This window comes from Myripristis murdjan, chromosome 16, assembly GCF_902150065.1.
Source record: "Myripristis murdjan chromosome 16, fMyrMur1.1, whole genome shotgun sequence".
In the NCBI taxonomy this organism is placed as follows: domain Eukaryota; kingdom Metazoa; phylum Chordata; class Actinopteri; order Holocentriformes; family Holocentridae; genus Myripristis; species Myripristis murdjan.
The window spans coordinates 17051233-17070009 of record NC_043995.1 but is presented as its reverse complement, the minus strand read 5'-3'; the positions used below and the strand labels follow the sequence as shown (position 1 = coordinate 17070009).

At 42.9% G+C, this 18777-nt stretch overlaps 2 protein-coding genes across 2 annotated transcripts; both read right to left on the bottom strand.

Moving 5' to 3' along the window:
* Window positions 1-2316: 2316 nt before the first annotated feature.
* colq (collagen-like tail subunit (single strand of homotrimer) of asymmetric acetylcholinesterase) lies at window positions 2317-9583 on the bottom strand. Its single transcript, XM_030072393.1, has 17 exons — window positions 9487-9583; window positions 8759-8872; window positions 8305-8390; window positions 7445-7489; window positions 7234-7260; window positions 6216-6287; window positions 5803-5865; window positions 5647-5673; window positions 5512-5556; window positions 5294-5329; window positions 5105-5185; window positions 4888-4984; window positions 4134-4264; window positions 3545-3664; window positions 3249-3390; window positions 3040-3142; window positions 2317-2912 (listed from the first exon to the last, which is right to left on the bottom strand). Exons 1-17 carry the CDS (start codon window positions 9581-9583, stop codon window positions 2843-2845), a joined length of 1356 nt encoding a protein of 451 aa, XP_029928253.1. The 3' UTR covers window positions 2317-2842.
* A 1572-nt stretch (window positions 9584-11155) lies between these two features.
* On the bottom strand, window positions 11156-18432 carry hacl1 (2-hydroxyacyl-CoA lyase 1). The gene is made up of 17 exons (XM_030073508.1): window positions 18256-18432; window positions 17910-18014; window positions 17777-17817; window positions 17584-17664; window positions 17419-17491; window positions 17262-17339; window positions 17069-17163; window positions 16310-16422; window positions 15805-15940; window positions 15561-15666; window positions 15238-15321; window positions 13984-14085; window positions 13740-13894; window positions 13025-13183; window positions 12410-12517; window positions 12115-12301; window positions 11156-11381 (listed from the first exon to the last, which is right to left on the bottom strand). Exons 1-17 carry the CDS (start codon window positions 18304-18306, stop codon window positions 11349-11351), a joined length of 1707 nt encoding a protein of 568 aa, XP_029929368.1. The 5' UTR covers window positions 18307-18432; the 3' UTR covers window positions 11156-11348.
* Between the last annotated feature and the right edge of the window lie 345 nt (window positions 18433-18777).

Here is an 18777-nt window from a genome sequence, read left to right as displayed (position 1 = left end):
TTTGAGGTTCCCAAACTGCATAAGCAAAATGGAAACTTCATACTGAGCATTCTTCTGTGTGCATCTTTTCATTATTGTCTCTGTAGAATCAGGCTGACCACTGCCTCTCCAGCGACATTTAGTGCAGCACAGAGACATCTTTGGCACAAATCTCATTGGCCTGGTCAGGGGAATGTACATGATAGGATAAATACGCCAAGGTAAGCTTTTACTTGGGCATCTCAGCAGGCAAATTGTCCTGATGTGATTTAGAAAAGAAATACAGCTTGGTAATAGAGTTACAAGGTAGTGTCCAGCCCCAAACATCTCTCCTGCAACCCTGGCAGGCTGCCACATCTCCAGCCCATATCTGTCTGCCTCATCTGCAGGCACACAGTCAGCTATAAAGGGGTACAAGAGGACAGAATGAAAATGTAAAAACCCATACGGCAGCTATGTCTGAGGATATCGACAGTGAGGGTTCACTGTGTGGTCTGTTTACTATTTAGACCAACACAGCACTTTGCGAGGACCTGCCGACAGCATCTTTATTCCACTTGATAGATAAATGCTTTTTTTTTTTTTTAAACAGTGAAAGTCCTACTCTGAGAGAACATCAATAGCATCTCTATCACTGTCTGTTGGCATGCTGCACAGCTCCCAATCACTGTCACAGCTTGCTTACCGAAGGAGACAAAGCGAGCTGCTGACAAACCCCTGACTAAAGTCAAAAGCTGCAGGTGTAAGAGACTGGAATAGCCTTGAAAGGTTTCAATTTTCTCATTTTATTTTCAGTTCATTTTTTTTAAAATTATTAACAACTACTGTATAAATTATGTCAGAGTAATGAAACAGAATGAGCTTCCACTATCTCAGTCACAGTGTGTATATATATATGTGTATAACTCTAAAGCCTTTTGGTACAACATGCATGTTATGTTTCAGCATTGTTGTGCATACACAGTACAGGATACAGCACAGCAGCATAGGCCACAGATATAACATTCAACATACTTTTCAAAAGATACTGTATTTTGGCGTTATGTTGTCCTACTGCATGATACAATCTGTAACACAAGGCTATCATACAAGGTGTGATTGTACTGTGTTTCTTACATACAGCACAGGAGAGCAAGTCTGACATTTCTTAAGACACCAGCCACGCCTATAAATGCAATGGTTTGCATTTACAAACCCATGTTTGGCAAATTGGACGCATTTCAAACTCATGAGCATGGTATAACAAACATGCAGACACAATATTGTAACAGTCTGTATCTTTCAATGGCTTGTTTGTACATCCACTGGTACAGAAGAATTACTTTATAACACCTTACAACCTCTAACCTAAGTATGGCTGAGAAAAAGGTCTACCTTGGCACTGTGACTCATACAGCAGCTTATGGAACATGTCAGCTTATATCAGCAAAATCATTTACACCGTTGGTGCTCAAGACACAGCAGACTACATCTACACCGTTAAGTTCACTGTGGAGAGTTTATCTGTTGCTGCATACTGTAAGACAGAAAGACTGGATAACGAGGTATTAAGAGTAAATACAGTAATGACCGTAAAACAGAATGTGGACTGGAATTTATTTCCTCCCCTATAGCAGCTACAGACTGTTTCAGCCTTTTCCTGTGCAGTGAGAAAATTAAGAACGTAACAGTTTCAAGCCTTCACATACAGTATACTGATTTTCTCATTGGAGCACAAGCAAGGGCCACCTTCCTACCGAGGGGACTATGCACATCTTTGATACATTAAAGCTCTTGTTTGAGTCACTAGTTACCTGTGTGCCTCAATGTACAGTCACTGCCATTTCATTTACAAAGAGTATGGTGGAGGATGCCTGTGAAACTAGTTGATTAGAGCTACATTACCTGTTGGTTCCTGAGTAGTTTGTGGATATGTCAGTATGAAACCAAGTTGACCTTGTCCAGACTCTGAATGCCCCTGTCAAATACAGTACCACTACAAGCTAATGGAACCAGGTCAGCCTCTTTGAAGTTTCCCAGAAGCCAAGAGACTTGGGGTGGGGCTTCCTGGTATAACAGCCTCACCATGCTTTAGACTTCATCACTGAGAAGGGACTGGTGAGACAGTGCATCCATATCTATCTCTCTATCAATCCCTAGTCATAAACTTTGATTTTCTGTCTCTTACTAAATGCTTGGTTGACAACTTCACATTTAAAACGGAAGATGTCAATGTGATATTGAAGAGTACATAGTACAAACCTTGTTGTGGCAATAATATGTATAATGGTAGGTTACATGCTTGAGTAGTGACATCTGTTGTCATGGTCATAGTAATCCCAGCCTCATGCAAATGCTGTGCACCGTCGTTCACATTGCAGTGGAAAATCCGGGGGCCCTGCTTCTGGGTGTCCTGCTGCCTCTCTTTGCAACAGTACTGGGTTAATATGCCTCGAGGCCAGCCACTACATGTCTGCAAGATGTCCCATTAGCAGTTAATTAGGTCCCTGGATGGCTGTCGTACAACCATCACATCCAGGGGCTGATTCTGGTCCAGTCAGGTATGGTGAGGAGGCCAGTCTTCAGTCCTGCTTGTTAAGACAGTGCAATTGTCCTGTGCATTTTTTTTTCCTAAGAACGGGTGAAGGTTTAGTCTCCACTGCCTGACTCTTCAACCCCTGGGAGCTACGTGGCATCTCAGCAGCGATACAGAGGAGTTATAGTACATGTTTCGTTTTTCTTTCATTGGAGATTGATTTGCTGCCTCTTAACCTAAGAGACTCTTGCTTGCAACATTATTGTTCTTTTTTTTCTTTCTTTTTTCTCTGTTTTGAGTTATGCAAAGAAGACACAGAGGATCCCGCTGCACCATCCAGGTTCCTCCTCAAGTGAAGTACTTACAGTTTGTGGAGTCAATGACACAGTACGGTGTGCATCTGAGGCGACCATATGACCTGCAAATAAGAGGGGGGACAATTCCTAGCTCAACAAAGTATGTAAACAAAACGCACTAATTGTATTTTAGCAGCAGACACCTATGATTAAACTATTTTCAAAACAGATAAACTGTATTTCTCTTACCCTGGAAGATATGAATTGCATGTCTGATAGCCAAAGTCTTTTCCATCACACTCCTCGGCCCCCTCATAGCGATATCCATCTCCACAGTACGCATGTTTACACTCTGCGGTAAGGGGAAAGGGGAAGGGCAGACGGGTCATGTTATATATGCACAGCAAACTACACCTACAGGGCTATTATGGGGCATCTAACACAGACATATGACTTACTGACACAGCCGTCAGTGACAACTCTGTTTCCATCATCACACTCCTCCCCATTGGAAATCTGCACTATCCCGTCGCCACAGTAACCTTCATCATCAGGTGCATTTTCCGTGGACTGAAATGGCGTCAGCTGGAACGAAAAAGTCTTTTACAGAATTGAAAGACAAATGTAAAAAAAGGGAAATGTTGCTTGAAAAGTCACCATTGCTGTGTGTGAAAAGTCCCACAGCTACGCACAGATTTGTAAAATAACTATTCAGACAAGCTTGCAAATTTCATTTTGCTGCGTGTGGAGATACCTGAATTGGCAGCCAGCCATCGATGTCTTTGAAATAGAGGGATCTCTGATCTTTGCGGAATGCAAGAGCGTTATCTGTGTCGAGATGCTGCAGTTCCTCCTCACTGCTTACCACAAATATCTGAGTGAAAGGCAAATTGATTGTGGCTTGTTTAATGGATCATTACTCTGTTTGGTGAGCAAAGATTAAAGTTATATCTGGGTAAAGTACTAAGCTATTGAACATGAAGGATTTGACATAATAGCTGTCAAAAGCCTATTTTGTGAATATACTTTCTTTTAAAATATTTAACCCAAAAGCTTCTTTAAAAAAAAAAAAACACTACAGAAGTACAAAACTGAAGTAACAGTAAATAACATATCATTTAAAATAACACCAAATAGCAATTACGAGATTATGAATACATGAATAACCCAATTTCGATTAAAAAAAATGTACACAAGTCCAAGCTTGCATTTGGACCAAAAATTATTACACTTTTAAATTATGTGTCATATGACATTGTATTGAATGTATAGGCCACATAGCTAAATTGCACATGCATTGTGCATGAAGATTTATGGAGTTACATGAGCTTTTGCTTCCTTACCGCTGGTACTTTGGGATAGTTGCCTCTGGAGCTGTGCTCTTCAACTGGAGAAGAACTAAGAGAGTTGCAACTACACTTCCCAGGAGGCCCTGGTAGACCACGCTCGCCCTTTGCTCCAACCATATAAAGCCCTAAACAAGCAAGGAAAGAAAACAGGTTATTGTAAACAACAGCAAGAGCGCAAGCAGAGGCTACACCTGTAATCCCAAAGTGAATACTGTAGGTTTCATGAGCCAAAGGTAAGTGAGAGGAAGTTAATTACACAGAGGGTTTAAGTCAAAAGCCAGGGTCATGTGGGCTGATATAAAAAGCTCTGTATCTCATTAACTGTCCTGTCCTGGATTCGTCCATCAAGAGGCAAACACAATCAACTCAATTTATGCAGAAACCCGATCAAGATCACAAATGTCTCTTTTAATTATGTGGTGACACAATGTTTGTAAATCTGCAGTGCTAGCCATCTGTGAATCAGTTTTAGCTACATGATGTCATGGTGAGAGCATCCTGCTTCTCTTCAGGAGATTGAGTTTCTCCAGTGCTAAATAAGACTACTGGTGTTGCCTCTTACACAGCTCTAATGTGTGCTTCCTTTTGCTGACATGGACGGTTGTACTTCTCACACTGGTAGCAGGGCTTTTCACACGCTCCCGGAAACCAGATAATGTACCCGGGCCATGTGTCCACTCATGATCCTTTCAGAGTACAGCATGTGAATCTTTATTCTCAAGTATGCAGGTTTTTGCACGCTGTTCACCTGCGGCTGGTAAACCAGGAGGTCCAGGGTGGCCAGGAGGTCCTTGTGGGCCTGCTGGTCCCATAGGTCCTAAACGCCCGGTGTCTCCTTTCACTCCCTGAATCACATAACCAAAAGAGTAAGTCAATCTCATGCTTCCAAGGTCAAAGAATTTAATAGCACTGAGATAAAATCATGCATAAATTATGTGGAATATAACTAAAACTGTCCCCCTGACCTGTTTCCCTCTCTTCCCTGGTCGGCCGGTGGGTCCTCTGTTTCCTGACATTCCCGGCTCTCCTTTTGGACCCATTTCACCCTGTGCAACAAACCAGTTCAAATAAGCATTCGATAAATTGTCCAATTTTAAATTTGTAATGTTTCGATCCAAACTCAAAGTTCCTTTGTGCTTGAACATGCAGCTTACTTTCTGTCCAAGCATTCCCGGGAAACCCATTGAGCCCTGGAGATAACGAAAAATTCAAAAATACCAAGTGAGATTCCATGTATTTTCTATAATGCAGCTACTTAAACATTTGATACTACACCACATTATTCTGGAAACATTGGACCCCAGCTGATGTGAAATCCAAAAACATAGTATTAAGGAGATCATTTGTGTGGGAAATGATAAACTCTGCCCACCTTTTCGCCTTTCATTCCACTCTCACCGCGATCTCCTCGGGAACCCTGATGGAGTAGATCAAGGGTGAATTACACAATATACACTCTGTCTGTCTCTTTTCATACAATGCATTAATTACTATGCCAGTCACATACCTTTTCCCCTTTATACCCTGGTAAACCCTACAATGAAAAACAAAAAATGAAGAATCCAAGATGAATCCCAGTAGTGTGAAACTGTAGCTGAATGTTATTAAGATCTATAGGGTCTCGGGCACAGCATTTCTCCCGTGTTGAAATTACTCCACCTACCTTAGGCCCAATTGGTCCTCTGGCTCCAGGCAAACCCATCAGCCCTTGGTCTCCCTTCTCACCCTGGGACAGAGCAACACATCAAGAAAACACAAAAATAATTTCATCTTTGGAACTCTGCATGTTTGTCCCAAGATATTTCCCACCCCAAAAAACAATTTATGCACACTGTGGTGAAACATTTTCTTGTGTTATTTTGACCATGCATCTAAGCAGAAAGGAAACTTGCATATTAGAGGACATAGGTCTGGGTGACAGCAGGGAATCTGAATGGACTTATCAAGAGGGAATCAGGTGCACAATACCTTAGGAAAACTGAACACTGAAATCAACATAAATCACCCATCTACACAACCTTTTGTCTCTACTTACTGCTGTCATATTGTCTACATTATGAGACAGGACTTACTCACTTTAGGCCCATTTGGTCCTGGCCATCCAGCGGGTCCCTGCTTGCCAGGGAGCCCAGGAGGACCTATCCGACCCTGATAGGAAACATGAATTTAATTGTCACAAATCCAATGATCTGGGACATAGAAATGCATGACAGAGCACTGATGCTGCCACAGCTGAAATAGAGGTTAACTGTTTCTAAAATCAGGACACAAAAATAATTCTTTGTGTGGGAAGTGATGTGAGACGTGCAACCCAACGAGAGAGCCTCTCATGTTCATTTACTGCACAAGTGGAAGAAAAAAAGTGCAAGATTTGCTGGATAAGCTGACAGGCTTCTTGCTCCAGTATTTATCAGACACTGGTACAACTGCACATGTAGAGGCAGAATAACTTTAACGAGCCCTGTCACTTTGCTCTCTTTAATTAAATGATGGGCTGTATATAGAACAGGAGCCAGTGCTTGTGGGAAATAAAATGATTTATGAACCGGCTGAAGCACTAAGCTAAATTGCACTGCAGTACTGCAAAGCTGCTCAGTCAGGCCACCAGCCAGTGAAGCTCTCCCAGTGGGCCTCTTTTACTGCTTAACCACAACGACTGGTCATTTAGAGGGTCACTTCTCTTCTGACTGTCCTCATCAAACACTGTCTCCTGAGTTTCCAATGAAGCTGTGACGGCCCATCCTCTCATTCTAATGAGAAAGGGAGGGCCACCTGACAAGGAGCCAGGATGCTGGATGTCTTTCAGGGGTCGATGGGGGTGTCTGGTAGGTCCCCTTCTGTTAGGAGACCTTAGCAAACCCCTTCTACCACTGAAATAGCCCATCTCAGCAGCTCTGTGTCCCTTGCATCCTATCAACATGTCTCCACTGCCTCCTATCAAGGTTATACTTGCTCACAATTTCATAATGTGTATAACCAGGCAGTAGCAGCGCTCTGAGTTACAGCTACCAGGCAGGCAGGCTGAGGCACTGTATCTCATTTTTGAGTAAATCCACTTAGCCGAGAATATGGAATGATTAATGGAGACTCTCACCTTTTGCCCAGGTCTTCCGATTTCTCCCTGGCAACAGGATGTGGAGGAGGGGACAGAGACAGTAGTTATGCAAACTGTATTTCAAGCAGGTTGTTTTTTATGAAGTGTTTCAGTATCAGGGCATTTAAAGCCTAGCTTAATAGATATAATAATATACATATCATGTTATGCTAGAGATCATGAGGAAAGTAAACAAATAGTAATTGCGTACTTTTTCTCCTTTAGGTCCTCCAATACCAGGTAAACCAGGTGGACCCTGGTGAATGTAAAAACAAACATATATCACTTGTGTACCTAACACTGAACTAGAAATTCCTTTTTGCTCCCTGAAGCCCACATCTGCGTTTTCAATTAGCTAAGGGCTGAGTGGCCACTATTGATTTTCAAAGTGCTTTGTGAACCTCTTTTGAAACACTGCTGCAGTCCAGCCAGTGCTGGGATGGCCTGACAAGGGTAAACACAGCATCAACTATCATTTAATTATGACAAGTAAAACTGCTTTATTTGTACAACATTTTGGGATAACAGGGGGGTCACCTTTTGAATCAAAATGTCTTTAATTCTTCCAGTGCCTAAATACACAAACACACACACACACACACACACACACACACACACACACACACACACACACACACACACACTTGTGTTGGCAATCACTGGAATTTACGTGACCCGGTATGCCTCTCCAGGCAGACAAACTCTTTGGACAGTTTCTAAGAATGATGTGTGGCACACTGGCAGGCAGTGGAAAAAGGCTATTTGTGTCCCAGCTAAATGTAGAGCGTTAATGGGCCGCTGTGTTGCAGGGGCAAGAGAAATCCCCATCATCCCGCTCTGCAGGATCTCACATGCATCTGAAGTTGGAAACAAGATGGGGGTAATATGTTGCTAAAGTATTACCTCCTCACACCTTAAATCTGTGCAGACCCAAAACATGAAACAAAAGCAGTCTTTGCTCCAGCCACATTGGACACTGCAAAACACACACTGCAAAACAGTACCCATGTGCCAGATGAACAGCACATCTTAATGATGGAATTAAGAGTGATGTTTGAGAAGAGTTCCTACCTGAGGTCCAGGGGGTCCAACAGGCCCAGGAGGACCTGGGACACAGCTGTCAATTTTCCCCTCATTGTCTGTCTCTGGTTTACCTCCTTGAATAGATGAGACGCCTTCAATCTGTAAAATGCAATACTGTAATTCTTTACAACCTTGATAACAGATAAAAATCAACAGACTGGCACTTTTCCCTATGAAGGGACAATGGCACACTTGGCTGCTGATATACAGTGGGTGTGGGAAGGCAATTAACTTTTGAGTTCTCATCCCTTCATTGTCACACAACACTTTGCAACCCATGCTGCAGAACTTGTTAAGCCATTTCTTCCCGCAAACCTATCATCTCAGTGTGTTGATGCTCTCATTCAGGGGGCAAGAGAGAGCATGTGGGGTAGTTTGGATATCACCCAAGGACATATCAACAATCAGATATTCCACAAGGGAAAAGTCACATGACTTTGACTCACATGAGCATGGCGGCGCCAAAGTGAAGGGGGTGGAGGAAACAGGGGAGGTGGAGGTGGACTCAGTAAACAGCATGGGGTGAATCTCCTCTGCTGCTCCAGGGATCTGAGAGCTGTGTAAAGTGTGCACATGGTCGGCCGCATGGGTGATGATGCAAGGGGTCAAAATTAGGAGACTGTCACTTCAAAAGAGATCACCTGTTGTCTTAACTGTTGCAGCAATTGGACCTGAATCCTAACCTCTTCAACAAATTTATCTTAAATACTAGGAACACCTTTAACCTCCCAATGAGACTGATTTACACATAAAGATCAAAATAATGACATGTTGCAAACAAGCAGGCCTTTTCCTACACAGTCCATACAGTAAATAAAATGACAATCACAGGTTAGAAAAAAACAGGGACAGTAAGTGACAGGGAAACAGGTGCAAACTATCAGATCATGACACCAATCCAGGAGAGCTCTTAGGGCTGGACACAGATATGAACAGCCTTACGCCTCTCACTGAAGGACTGTAGATGGTCTCGCTATTTATAGACATTCCCAGTGTAATTCACGGGCAACAACAACATAAAAACAAGTGTATTTTACAAAAGACAAGGAGCTCAATCCAGAAACTTGCCATTTGTTCATCTATGTCCATGCTTCTGCACAGCCCACACACCCTTGCACGCATGTATATGTAAACACAGAGACTGCAAGAACAAAATAGATGCAGACCTACCTTCGGAGACTGAAAAAACGTCGTCCAGAATAGAGGACTGAGCCAAATCATAACAAAACAATAGTGGAAGGTACAGTCCGAGCGTTAGGAGAGTCATGCTGCTCCTGGTAGTTGCCTGACTTAGTGTTTGTGAGCCTCAGCAGCGGGCTCCCCTCCCTCTCTCCTCTCCGCTCTCAGTCCCCCCTTGCGCCTCTAGGAGCGGGTACGCCAACCAATGCCCATTAAATCTTTCCTCTGCATCGGTGTGCGCTAAAATTACGGGATACTGCCTGCCAGCTGCTTTGGCAGCCAATATTAGACCCCTACTACTGCGGGGGGTGCCTTTGTTTCCACTCCTCTCACAGGGAGACTAACCATCACTCAGCAACATGAGGCTTTTCTGCACATGCTTCAAGCGGAGAGGGGGATCACAGTGACCGTGCATGTAAACGTCCTCAAACAACTTTAATTAAACGTCACAGTTTATGCATATTTGTCGCGTGATTTGCACCTCAAATGAACTTTTTTCAGTTTTCAGTGTAGCATATTTATTGTGCAATCCCGCGTACACAGGGATATCGATTCCTCCATGTCAAATTGTTTTTATTGCCGAGTCGATCTGTCCCACGAAATTGTCTCCATTTATTACCGGGAGGCTCCTCTCGGATCGGAAATAGATTATACGAGCTTTGGAATTCACTGTCAACCTGCTCCTTTATTATTCAGAGCTGCTGCTGCAACTGTGAAAGCTACAACACATGTCGCGCACAGCTCATGTGCGTGGGCTACACGCACACGCGTGGACGCATTTAACAGAGAGCGAGCGGGCGCGCACGGGAACTTTACGTCCTGGAGTGTTGACTTAATTCTGATTGATGAATAGAGCATTTTGCCAAAGTTGACATGTTTGTTTTCCAAAATTAGTTTAAAAAAATGTCTTAATTTCATTTTTGTAAATATTTGTATTAGAATATTGACTGGGAAACAACATGCCAGAGGAAACAGTGAAAACACAGGCAGTGAAAACACTGCCGATCGATCTGATCAGATGGCCTGTTGGCAGTTGGAGATGAAATTTTACAGCCAGCAGTCAATTCGTTTACTCTCATGTGGCCTGCAGCTTTCACTGCCGCTTCACTTTAACGAATTGTCCATTCATCTTGTTAACAGAGACAGCTATACACTAAATGTGCAGATTTAGAGGATACGGCTTAGAATTAAAAAAAAAAAAAAAAAAAAAAACCCTCATCAGTCTCAATATTTTAGTTTCCAATAACGGAAAATTACAATTTAAGAGGAAAAAATATGCAGCATAATGTACTTGAAAAATATATTTCTTAAAATATTTATATAAACACGAGATAATCAAACAATTTTAGGATTATTAAGACACAGCTCATGCTATAGATCCTTTCTCTGCTTGTGAGAAGATATCTCTGCAAAGGCCTCAAATCAAAGGAAGGCACTTAACAGTCCCTGGCTGATGTAACTTATTCTGAAAAGAAATGCCTCACTCATAAGGTTTCAGCTGTAAGCCAGTCATGAGATTACATTTTTAAAACTCCCAACGTTTTAATAGTCTGCATAAAAAAATCCTTCAGAATGATAGCCTTGATGAGCCGTTGAAGTATTTTTGTTATGTAGATGCGGAAAACATTCCTTAATGTAAAATAAAACAATGGTCAGTGCATCGTTTGTAAGCAATTTTAATCGTAGTATTATTTAGTAAATTGTATACTACTGTGTAGTAAAAATGAATTAGAACATTTCATGGAAACAATCATAAAAAAAAACAGAATTATATTCTTCAGTTTGGAGTTTCATGAGAACTGTCACTGCTGTGAAAACGGAGGCAGCTCTTCTTTCTCTTTGAGCCTTCGGGTCTATAGGTTGGAGCGTGTTAGCCAGGGGAACTCCTGGAAAACAAAGATGGAATAGCATTAATATTAAACTTCAGCCTGAGGAGAAAGTAACACATGATATTCATATTTGGCAAGACAAAATCTGTGCCTGTTTCAGTTTATGTTTTATTATGGCTGGTAAAAATCTGTTTAGCCTCGACTTTGAAAAATTGAATGTGTGTGAGCAAAAAGAGGAGCTTCTCTTCTGCCAGCATGCACGGCTTGATTTCAGCCTTAAAGATATGAATAACATCCAGAAAACAAACAATTGTTCAATCAGTCTGAGCCATGAGTGGGGTCAGAGCGTCACGCAGCTCAGCTCTGGTTTTCACACCATGGAGCTCTTCACCATGGCTACAACCCTCAATACAATCCTCAAACATGTCTGCAAAGGGTTGCATGGATACATTCAACATAAACACAGAGGGCCTTGCGTTCTAATTATGGGGACCCTGAAATAGAAAGGTCCGGTTGGTGTGAGGTGAGGGGATTGTGGTGGAATACGAAAGTTCTGCGGTGCACCTGGAGCCAATGGATTACGGTTCAGTCAGGCCTGTCACTCACACAGCCATGAAGGAAACAAGAGCTATGCAGGGTAAACACCCCACTGTTTGTTGTTTTACACTAATCACGAACCAAACCACGATTTTCTTTTAATCACGCCTGGCTTTGCAGTTGCCTCTGCCAGTGTCATTCAAGTTCACCTTCCATCTCCTTTCTGTTTTTGTTCTCGGAAAGCGATAGATACCTGTTGTTTTCTGTCAGAGGCAGGGTCGATGAGCACGTTCAGGAGACTGGGCCTCTCCCAGTCACTCAAACTGAGCTTCAAGGCACTGCGCAGCTCTTCCACCGTCCTCACCAGGAACCCACGTCCACCAAAAGCCGTCATGACCTCGTCATAGCGGGCCTCAGGTAGAAGGGTCACAGGTGGGGCTCTGAGGACCACAAGACATCTTTTTTTAATCAGAACATTGAGAATGTACTCAAGGAAAGACATGAGAAAAATTGTGCCATTATCGGCGGCTTCATACTGCATGACTCACATAGTGGTCAGATCTCCCATCTTTGCCATTTCTTTCCATGTCTCAGGATCTACGCCACTGTATATCCCATTGTTATTGACAACAATGATGATCACAGGTAGATTATACCTGCAGAGAGGGGAGAATCTAAGTTACTGTAGTATGAGGTAGGGATGTCACTACACCAGAGTTTTGGCACTTGAAACCAATGCCAGCTAGATTCCATGAGTCACGATTCCTGATTGAATACCATGACAAAAACAGGAAACCCATTCAGGACACACTCCTTAATTTAAACAGTAAACAGAAACTAATGGGAAACTAATTTCCAATCAGAGGATCCGTCTGACGTGTGAGAATAAATACAGTTATAATCATCAGATGCGCTCATTTTGATATCCCGCAGGCCTGACTGAAACTTTAGGCGTTTAAAGAATTTGAACATACAGGCTAAGACTATATGGGAATATGAACACTGACATGAGGTATCAAGTTGTAAATAATATAGATACTAAAAACACTGAGCTTGGTATTGTTTCAAAATTCTGGTAATGATTTGATACCCCAGTATTGATCCGCGTGACATCCCAACTATGGGTGCTCAACTGTATGTAGAAAGAGAGGAAACAAACCAACCTGCACATGGTCTCAACCTCCATTCCAGAAAAGCCAAAGGCGCTGTCCCCCTCCACACACACGACCCTTCGGCCTGTATTCTGGCTCTTCTCCACAGATGCCGCTGCGATGGCAAAGCCGAGCCCTACTCCCATTGTTCCAAACGTGCCGGCATCTAGCCTGCACACAATCAGGATTAGCAGAGTAATAGAGAGTTACAGGGTTGCCACTCTGTCATATGTACAACTCCCTGACTTTTCCATGACTAAAATGTTGAATTTCCATTAAATACATAAATGTTAAAATTTAAAACACACTGCAGATTCAGAGTTGTTATTAAGGGTAGTGTCTGCATGAGAAGTGACCATAACAAGAGCACAATGGAAAAATAATCACTGTATCAACATATTCAATATTCATCAAAAATTGATGTTCGGTGAATAACTAGTTACTTATTCTATAACTGGTGCTGACAAAATTCCGTCATATTCTGTCTCATCCCAAGAGCTTACTATATTCCCTGACTTTCCCTGTGTGGAATAGAATTACAAAATCCATGACAATGCTTGACCGAGCTTATCAACGATAGCCGCATCTGAGACAACATCTAAGCACAGGCATTAACAGATGAACAACAAGCCAAGTTTATGTTTCATTCAAAGATCCTAAGATGACCTAGGTGGGGGGTATTTGCTGACTTTGCCCTTAAGCCTCTGCTGCCAGAAGCGTGCCTTGCCTGTGTCGAGGTAGGGAGTTGTTCAGCATAGTGCGTCCAATGTCCATAGTGTTGGCTCCCTCACTGACGATGACACAGTCTCCTGGCAGCAGCTGGGAGATGTGGTGGAACACTGTGTAGTAGTTCATGGGCACTGCGGACTGAAGGGCGAGTGCCTGTGAGGAGGGAAAACTAACCTTTTAGGAATCAAACAATACAAGTTACATTAAAATGTGTCATCTGAATTTGGCATGCCAAAATCCACCTTTGATATTTTTGCATTGGCAGCAATCTTCTCCTTCAGTGCGCTCCACCACTCTGTGTTGAAGGGATATTTCCAGCCATCTTTACGGACGGATTCCAGGAGCTGAAAGAATCAGTGAAGAACTGATAAGAAACATTCCCATTCTCCACAGATGAACCCTACTGTTCACATCTTGAGCAAGTTGGAATGTACTCAGCAGAGTGCACATATCCGCCTGACATATCTCCCCTTTTCTGGGCTATAGACTACCCTATGTGCTGAGCAAAACTCAGGAGAGACTCAGCAGCCAACAGCACTCAAATTACAAATCAAATTACTGCATGATTCAAATACAGCACAGTATAGAAAATATACTGTAAACATCCAAAGCCCCTCAAGTTTAGCTTTTTCTTGTTCTGCTTCAGTTTACTACAGAGTTTATTTTAGGTTGATAGGCCCAGTAGTTTGTGAGATTAGCAGTGGACAGACACACATAACCTAACAATCTCCTTCAGGCTGCTGCCTGGTGAAGATAATAAACATTAAGATCCTTATGTTAGAAGAAGACATAAAGCCTGTTTCCACCACAGTAACTTCGGGGTAATTTTATGGGGCCGGGGCCATTGTTGCGTGTCTCCACTGCTGGAACTACCCTGAAGGAGGGAGTTCCGGAACCTTTACAGGGTCTAAACAAGTCCCTGCCTCGGGGTAGGTACTCCGAATGGCACCGAAAAACTCCTGGGTGGGGCTTGGGGTTTACTTGGTGCTGATTGGATTTACTCACGGCGCAATGTGGCGTCAACAGAAAGCGACAAAATAGCTGGCATTTTTAGGGACGCTAGCGTTAGCTTTAGCTAACGTTAGCTAACGCTGGCGTCCCTAGCAACACGGCCAACACTATCAAGCTAACGCCAATGTGCTAGCTAACGTTAGCTAACGCTAACGACACGCTTTTTAGCCGGCATTTTTAGGGACGCTAACATTAGCATTAGTGAACGTTAATGTTCACTTTAGCGAACGTTTGCTAACGCTAACAACACGCATTTTGATGCCCCGGTCAAAATGGTCGCGCAATGATTACGTCACATCCAGAGCCCGGTAGCTTTGCAGGAACCTTCCTCGTACTTCGCCCTCTCAGTGGAGACATGGCAGTTGAGAGGGCCGAGCGAGAGGACGTTCCTGTAGTAGTTCCTGCCCCCCAAATACTACCAGGAACTTCTTGGTGGAAGCGGGCCTATACATCATGTAGAAATGACTGTGTTGCAATGGATGTACCTGTGTGACAACAGCATTGACGTCACCAAGGAGAGCAACAGCCGGCCTCACATTGTTCCCCATTTCCTCAGCACAAAGGTCAACCTATATACAGAGTGTGAGTGTGTCATGTTGTTATAGCAAACCAGTGGCAACTGTGAAAGACATTATCAATGTAAGAAAAATAACCACAGAGACATGGACACACAGCACTGTACACTAACATCAAACACACTGCGATTACCTTTATGGCAATATCAGTCATACAGCTGGAGCTCAAAAACACACAATTTATTTGAAATCAAAGACAGAATTCAGAAACCCTGATTCGACCACTTACTGACCTGGATGACCTTGACATGAGGGTCAAATCTAGGCGGGAGCCCAAAGTGCAGGATCCAGTTCAACCTGGCTCCAAGCAGCAACACAACATCAGCTTGGAGCAGAGCTCTTGGCAACAGGAACACAGGAGGAGGAGGAAATTGAAAACATAAACACAAATTGAATACCATATGTAACGGTGGAGAAAATTCTAATGTGCACACCAAACATGTAAATCAAGTATGTATTTCCGAGAGGGAGGCTGACCTTGAGCGAGCAGCAGCCACACAGTTGGGGTGGTTATCAGGCAGCACTCCTTTCCCCATGGGTGTAGGTATGAAAGGCAGGCCACTCACCTCCACCAGCGCCCTCAGAGCGCTCTCTGCTCGGCCATACGCTGCTCCTGTTGGGGGCAACATTACCCATGTCCTCATGACATTTCTAATGAACCACTAAGATATGCCCATGGTAATTTCAAGTGATGATTCCAAGATATAAAGGACATATTTTGCCAGTTAGGTTTTTATTCATTTTCAATTCTTCAATAACATGGAAGCCATCACTGCTCTGTAATGTCCCTGAAACAGGTATTGTATGTAACATGCAAAAATCATCAAAGTAAGAAATCTGCCGGTAGATTTTTAGGTATATCATAAGCATAAAGAAAGAATGTGGGAACAAAATATTAATACAAAATAGGAGAAGAATCTAAAACAAAAAAAGCACAAACAATCACATAAACCAAAACAGTCTTTGTTTTGATGTTGGTTACCTTTGCCAATGATGACTAGGGGTCTTTTAGCTCCTTTCAGGACAGAAATGGCTTCTGTGATTGCTGTGTTGTCAGCTAAACTCACAGGAGGAGGTGGACAGCAGGACACAACTCTGCCAGGACAGAAAAAAAGCATTTCTTTAGTGCTTTCACACACAAATCTGCTGCTACAGAGAAAAAATGCAGCAATATTATTGGCGCTTTTCCACTAGCACCTACTCGGCTCTACTCGGCTTGACTCTGTTTCGGTCGTTTTCCATTACAATTATGTACCACCTCATCATGGGTGGAGTCGTCATAGCAAGGTGGCCCCGCTACCAAGCACAGAAAAGTGTCCACCTCTTCATTTGACCACGGTATCAGTTTGCTTGCCATTTTCCAACTTTGCCAACTTCAGTGATGATCAATGCGCTCGCGGTTGCCAGTTTTTTTTGTTTTTTTTTCAAATGGAGGGTTTGGTTTTTGTGAAGGACTCGCTCCCTGTCCAATCAGTGGTCTGCACTCTGTTTACGTCACATTTTCAGCTCGTGTGAAGGACTCGCTCCCTGTCCAATCAGTGGCCTGCACTCTGTTTACGTCACATTTTCAGCTCGACTCAGCTCGCTTAGAACCCCGGCTGAGTAGGTACTAATACTAATTGGTACCCGGTACTACCACCTAATGGTAAACCTTACAAACCGAGTAGAGTCGAGCCGAGTAGGTGCTAGTGGAAAAGCGGCATTATATGAAACAATTCTAAAAGTAAAAACACCGACAAACCTGACGTTGCTCCTGTTCACTTTAGCGTTGACCATGTCTCCTGAGATGTCCACATAACAGGCACCTGGACGCCCGTACATACTCGTGCGAACTGCCTATGAGCAACCAAATTCTGTGTTACTATGATCTTATTATAAAACGTCTTGCACTTGAGGGGTCTTACTAAATTGCAACATAAGGGCTGGTATGTTACCTTTTCTACCACCGAGGGGATGGCTTCCAGACTGCCGGGTCTAGCAGAGAACTTGCTATACAGGCGACATGCTTCAACCTAGCAATAAATAAAAAACAGTTTCAATTTATGCTTTATCACAATGTGAAAATTCATCCAGTGGCACACATCACAGCACCTGAGGAAACTCCTGAAAGGCCCCTGCTGTTTCTTGGTTTTGATCTGAGGAACCTCCGATGACAACCACTGGCCTGAACAATAGTACAACAGCATTAAGTTTACATACAAAGTCGACATGTTAAAATTGTAAAATTAAAATGATGATTAAAATATTGACCCATACCAGCAATTCATGTTAGCATTGGCCATCCCACCAAGTGCATGGATGAGTCCGGGGCCGGACACCACCAGGCAGGCACCTGGCCTGGACAGACACAAGCAGAGGACACAGGGACATGAACAGGACACCTGAAGCGCTCAGTGTACAAGATCTTTCCTTCAGTGAGTGAGCGGTGAGTGTCTTGTGGTGAACCAACCGTCCGGTGAGGTATCCAACGGCAGATGCTGCATAGCAGGCCTGTTGGGTGGCAGAATTCATTTCATTGTATTGAAATGCCATTATTTTAGTAAATGCAAATGAATAGGTCTCTTATGAAACGGTTGTTTTACCGCTTGCTCGTTGCGCATGCCTACATACTTGATCCCTGCAGCTTGAGCGGCCATGGCCACCTCGATGATAGGAACACCAACAATCCCAAACATAAACTCCACATTCTGCACAGACAAATGACAGCACTGATTTGTGTGTGTCTGTGTGTGTGTGTGTGAAACGAGAGCCTTTACTAGCTCCATTTTACTCTTTAAAGTTTATTTTGACCGCACAGCACATGACCTTTGACACACTTTTTGCTCTTCCTACGCAGTTTATGTCAAATTTCGACACAACAGCGACCCTTTTCCAGGTCAAAAATGCTTCATAATTATCCACATTCTCGGTGTTTTTAAACGAGTTTACCTGAGTTTTAAGAGCCTCGGCAATCAGCTGAGCTCCTGTCACTTCCTCCATGGCTGCGTAATAAAAAATATTAACGTTACCTGTTAAAGCCAGCACCAAAAGTTAGCTTACTATATCAAAATCCGTGTAATAACTAGTGAGGGAAACATTGACCAACGGTTGTAGAGTTCGACCAAGGGTATGTCCTCACTTCCGGGTTCCCAGCCAATCATTTGTAGCGCTGTGCTTGTGACGTGCCATCCATCAACCACGATTTAAATCAATACTGCGAATAATTTCATAAATATTGTGAACCTGCTTCCGAAAGCTATTAACAAACGTGGACATTTAAAAAAAAAAAATTACATAATTTATGATATCGCTAATTACAGGTGTTTATGTCACTATTATTTCACAATGTTAGTGCTATAAAATGTAAATGCTGTTATAATATGAATATCATCAGTTTAAGCAGCTTTCAGTATGTCCATTTAAATCTGTATAATCAATCTGCCAGTGTGAACTATTGAAGGGAGTACTCCA

What these genes read in the sequence shown, in the direction of transcription:
- colq (XM_030072393.1), bottom strand. Translation starts at nt 9,583, where the DNA reads ATGACTCTCCTAACGCTCGGACTGTACCTTCCACTATTGTTTTGTTAT. An exon ending in GCGCCGCCATGCTCATGTGA is followed by an intron (nt 8,391 to 8,758) that starts GTCAAAGTCATG and finishes CATCTATTCAAG; the next exon opens with GAGGTAAACCAGAGACAGAC. An exon ending in CAGGGTATAAAGGGGAAAAG is followed by an intron (nt 5,557 to 5,646) that starts GTATGTGACTGG and finishes CTACTCCATCAG; the next exon opens with GGTTCCCGAGGAGATCGCGG.
- hacl1 (XM_030073508.1), bottom strand. Translation starts at nt 18,306, where the DNA reads ATGGAGGAAGTGACAGGAGCTCAGCTGATTGCCGAGGCTCTTAAAACT. An exon ending in TCAATGCTGTTGTCACACAG is followed by an intron (nt 14,086 to 15,237) that starts GTACATCCATTG and finishes TGATTCTTTCAG; the next exon opens with CTCCTGGAATCCGTCCGTAA. An exon ending in GAGGTTGAGACCATGTGCAG is followed by an intron (nt 12,518 to 13,024) that starts GTTGGTTTGTTT and finishes CCCTCTCTGCAG; the next exon opens with GTATAATCTACCTGTGATCA.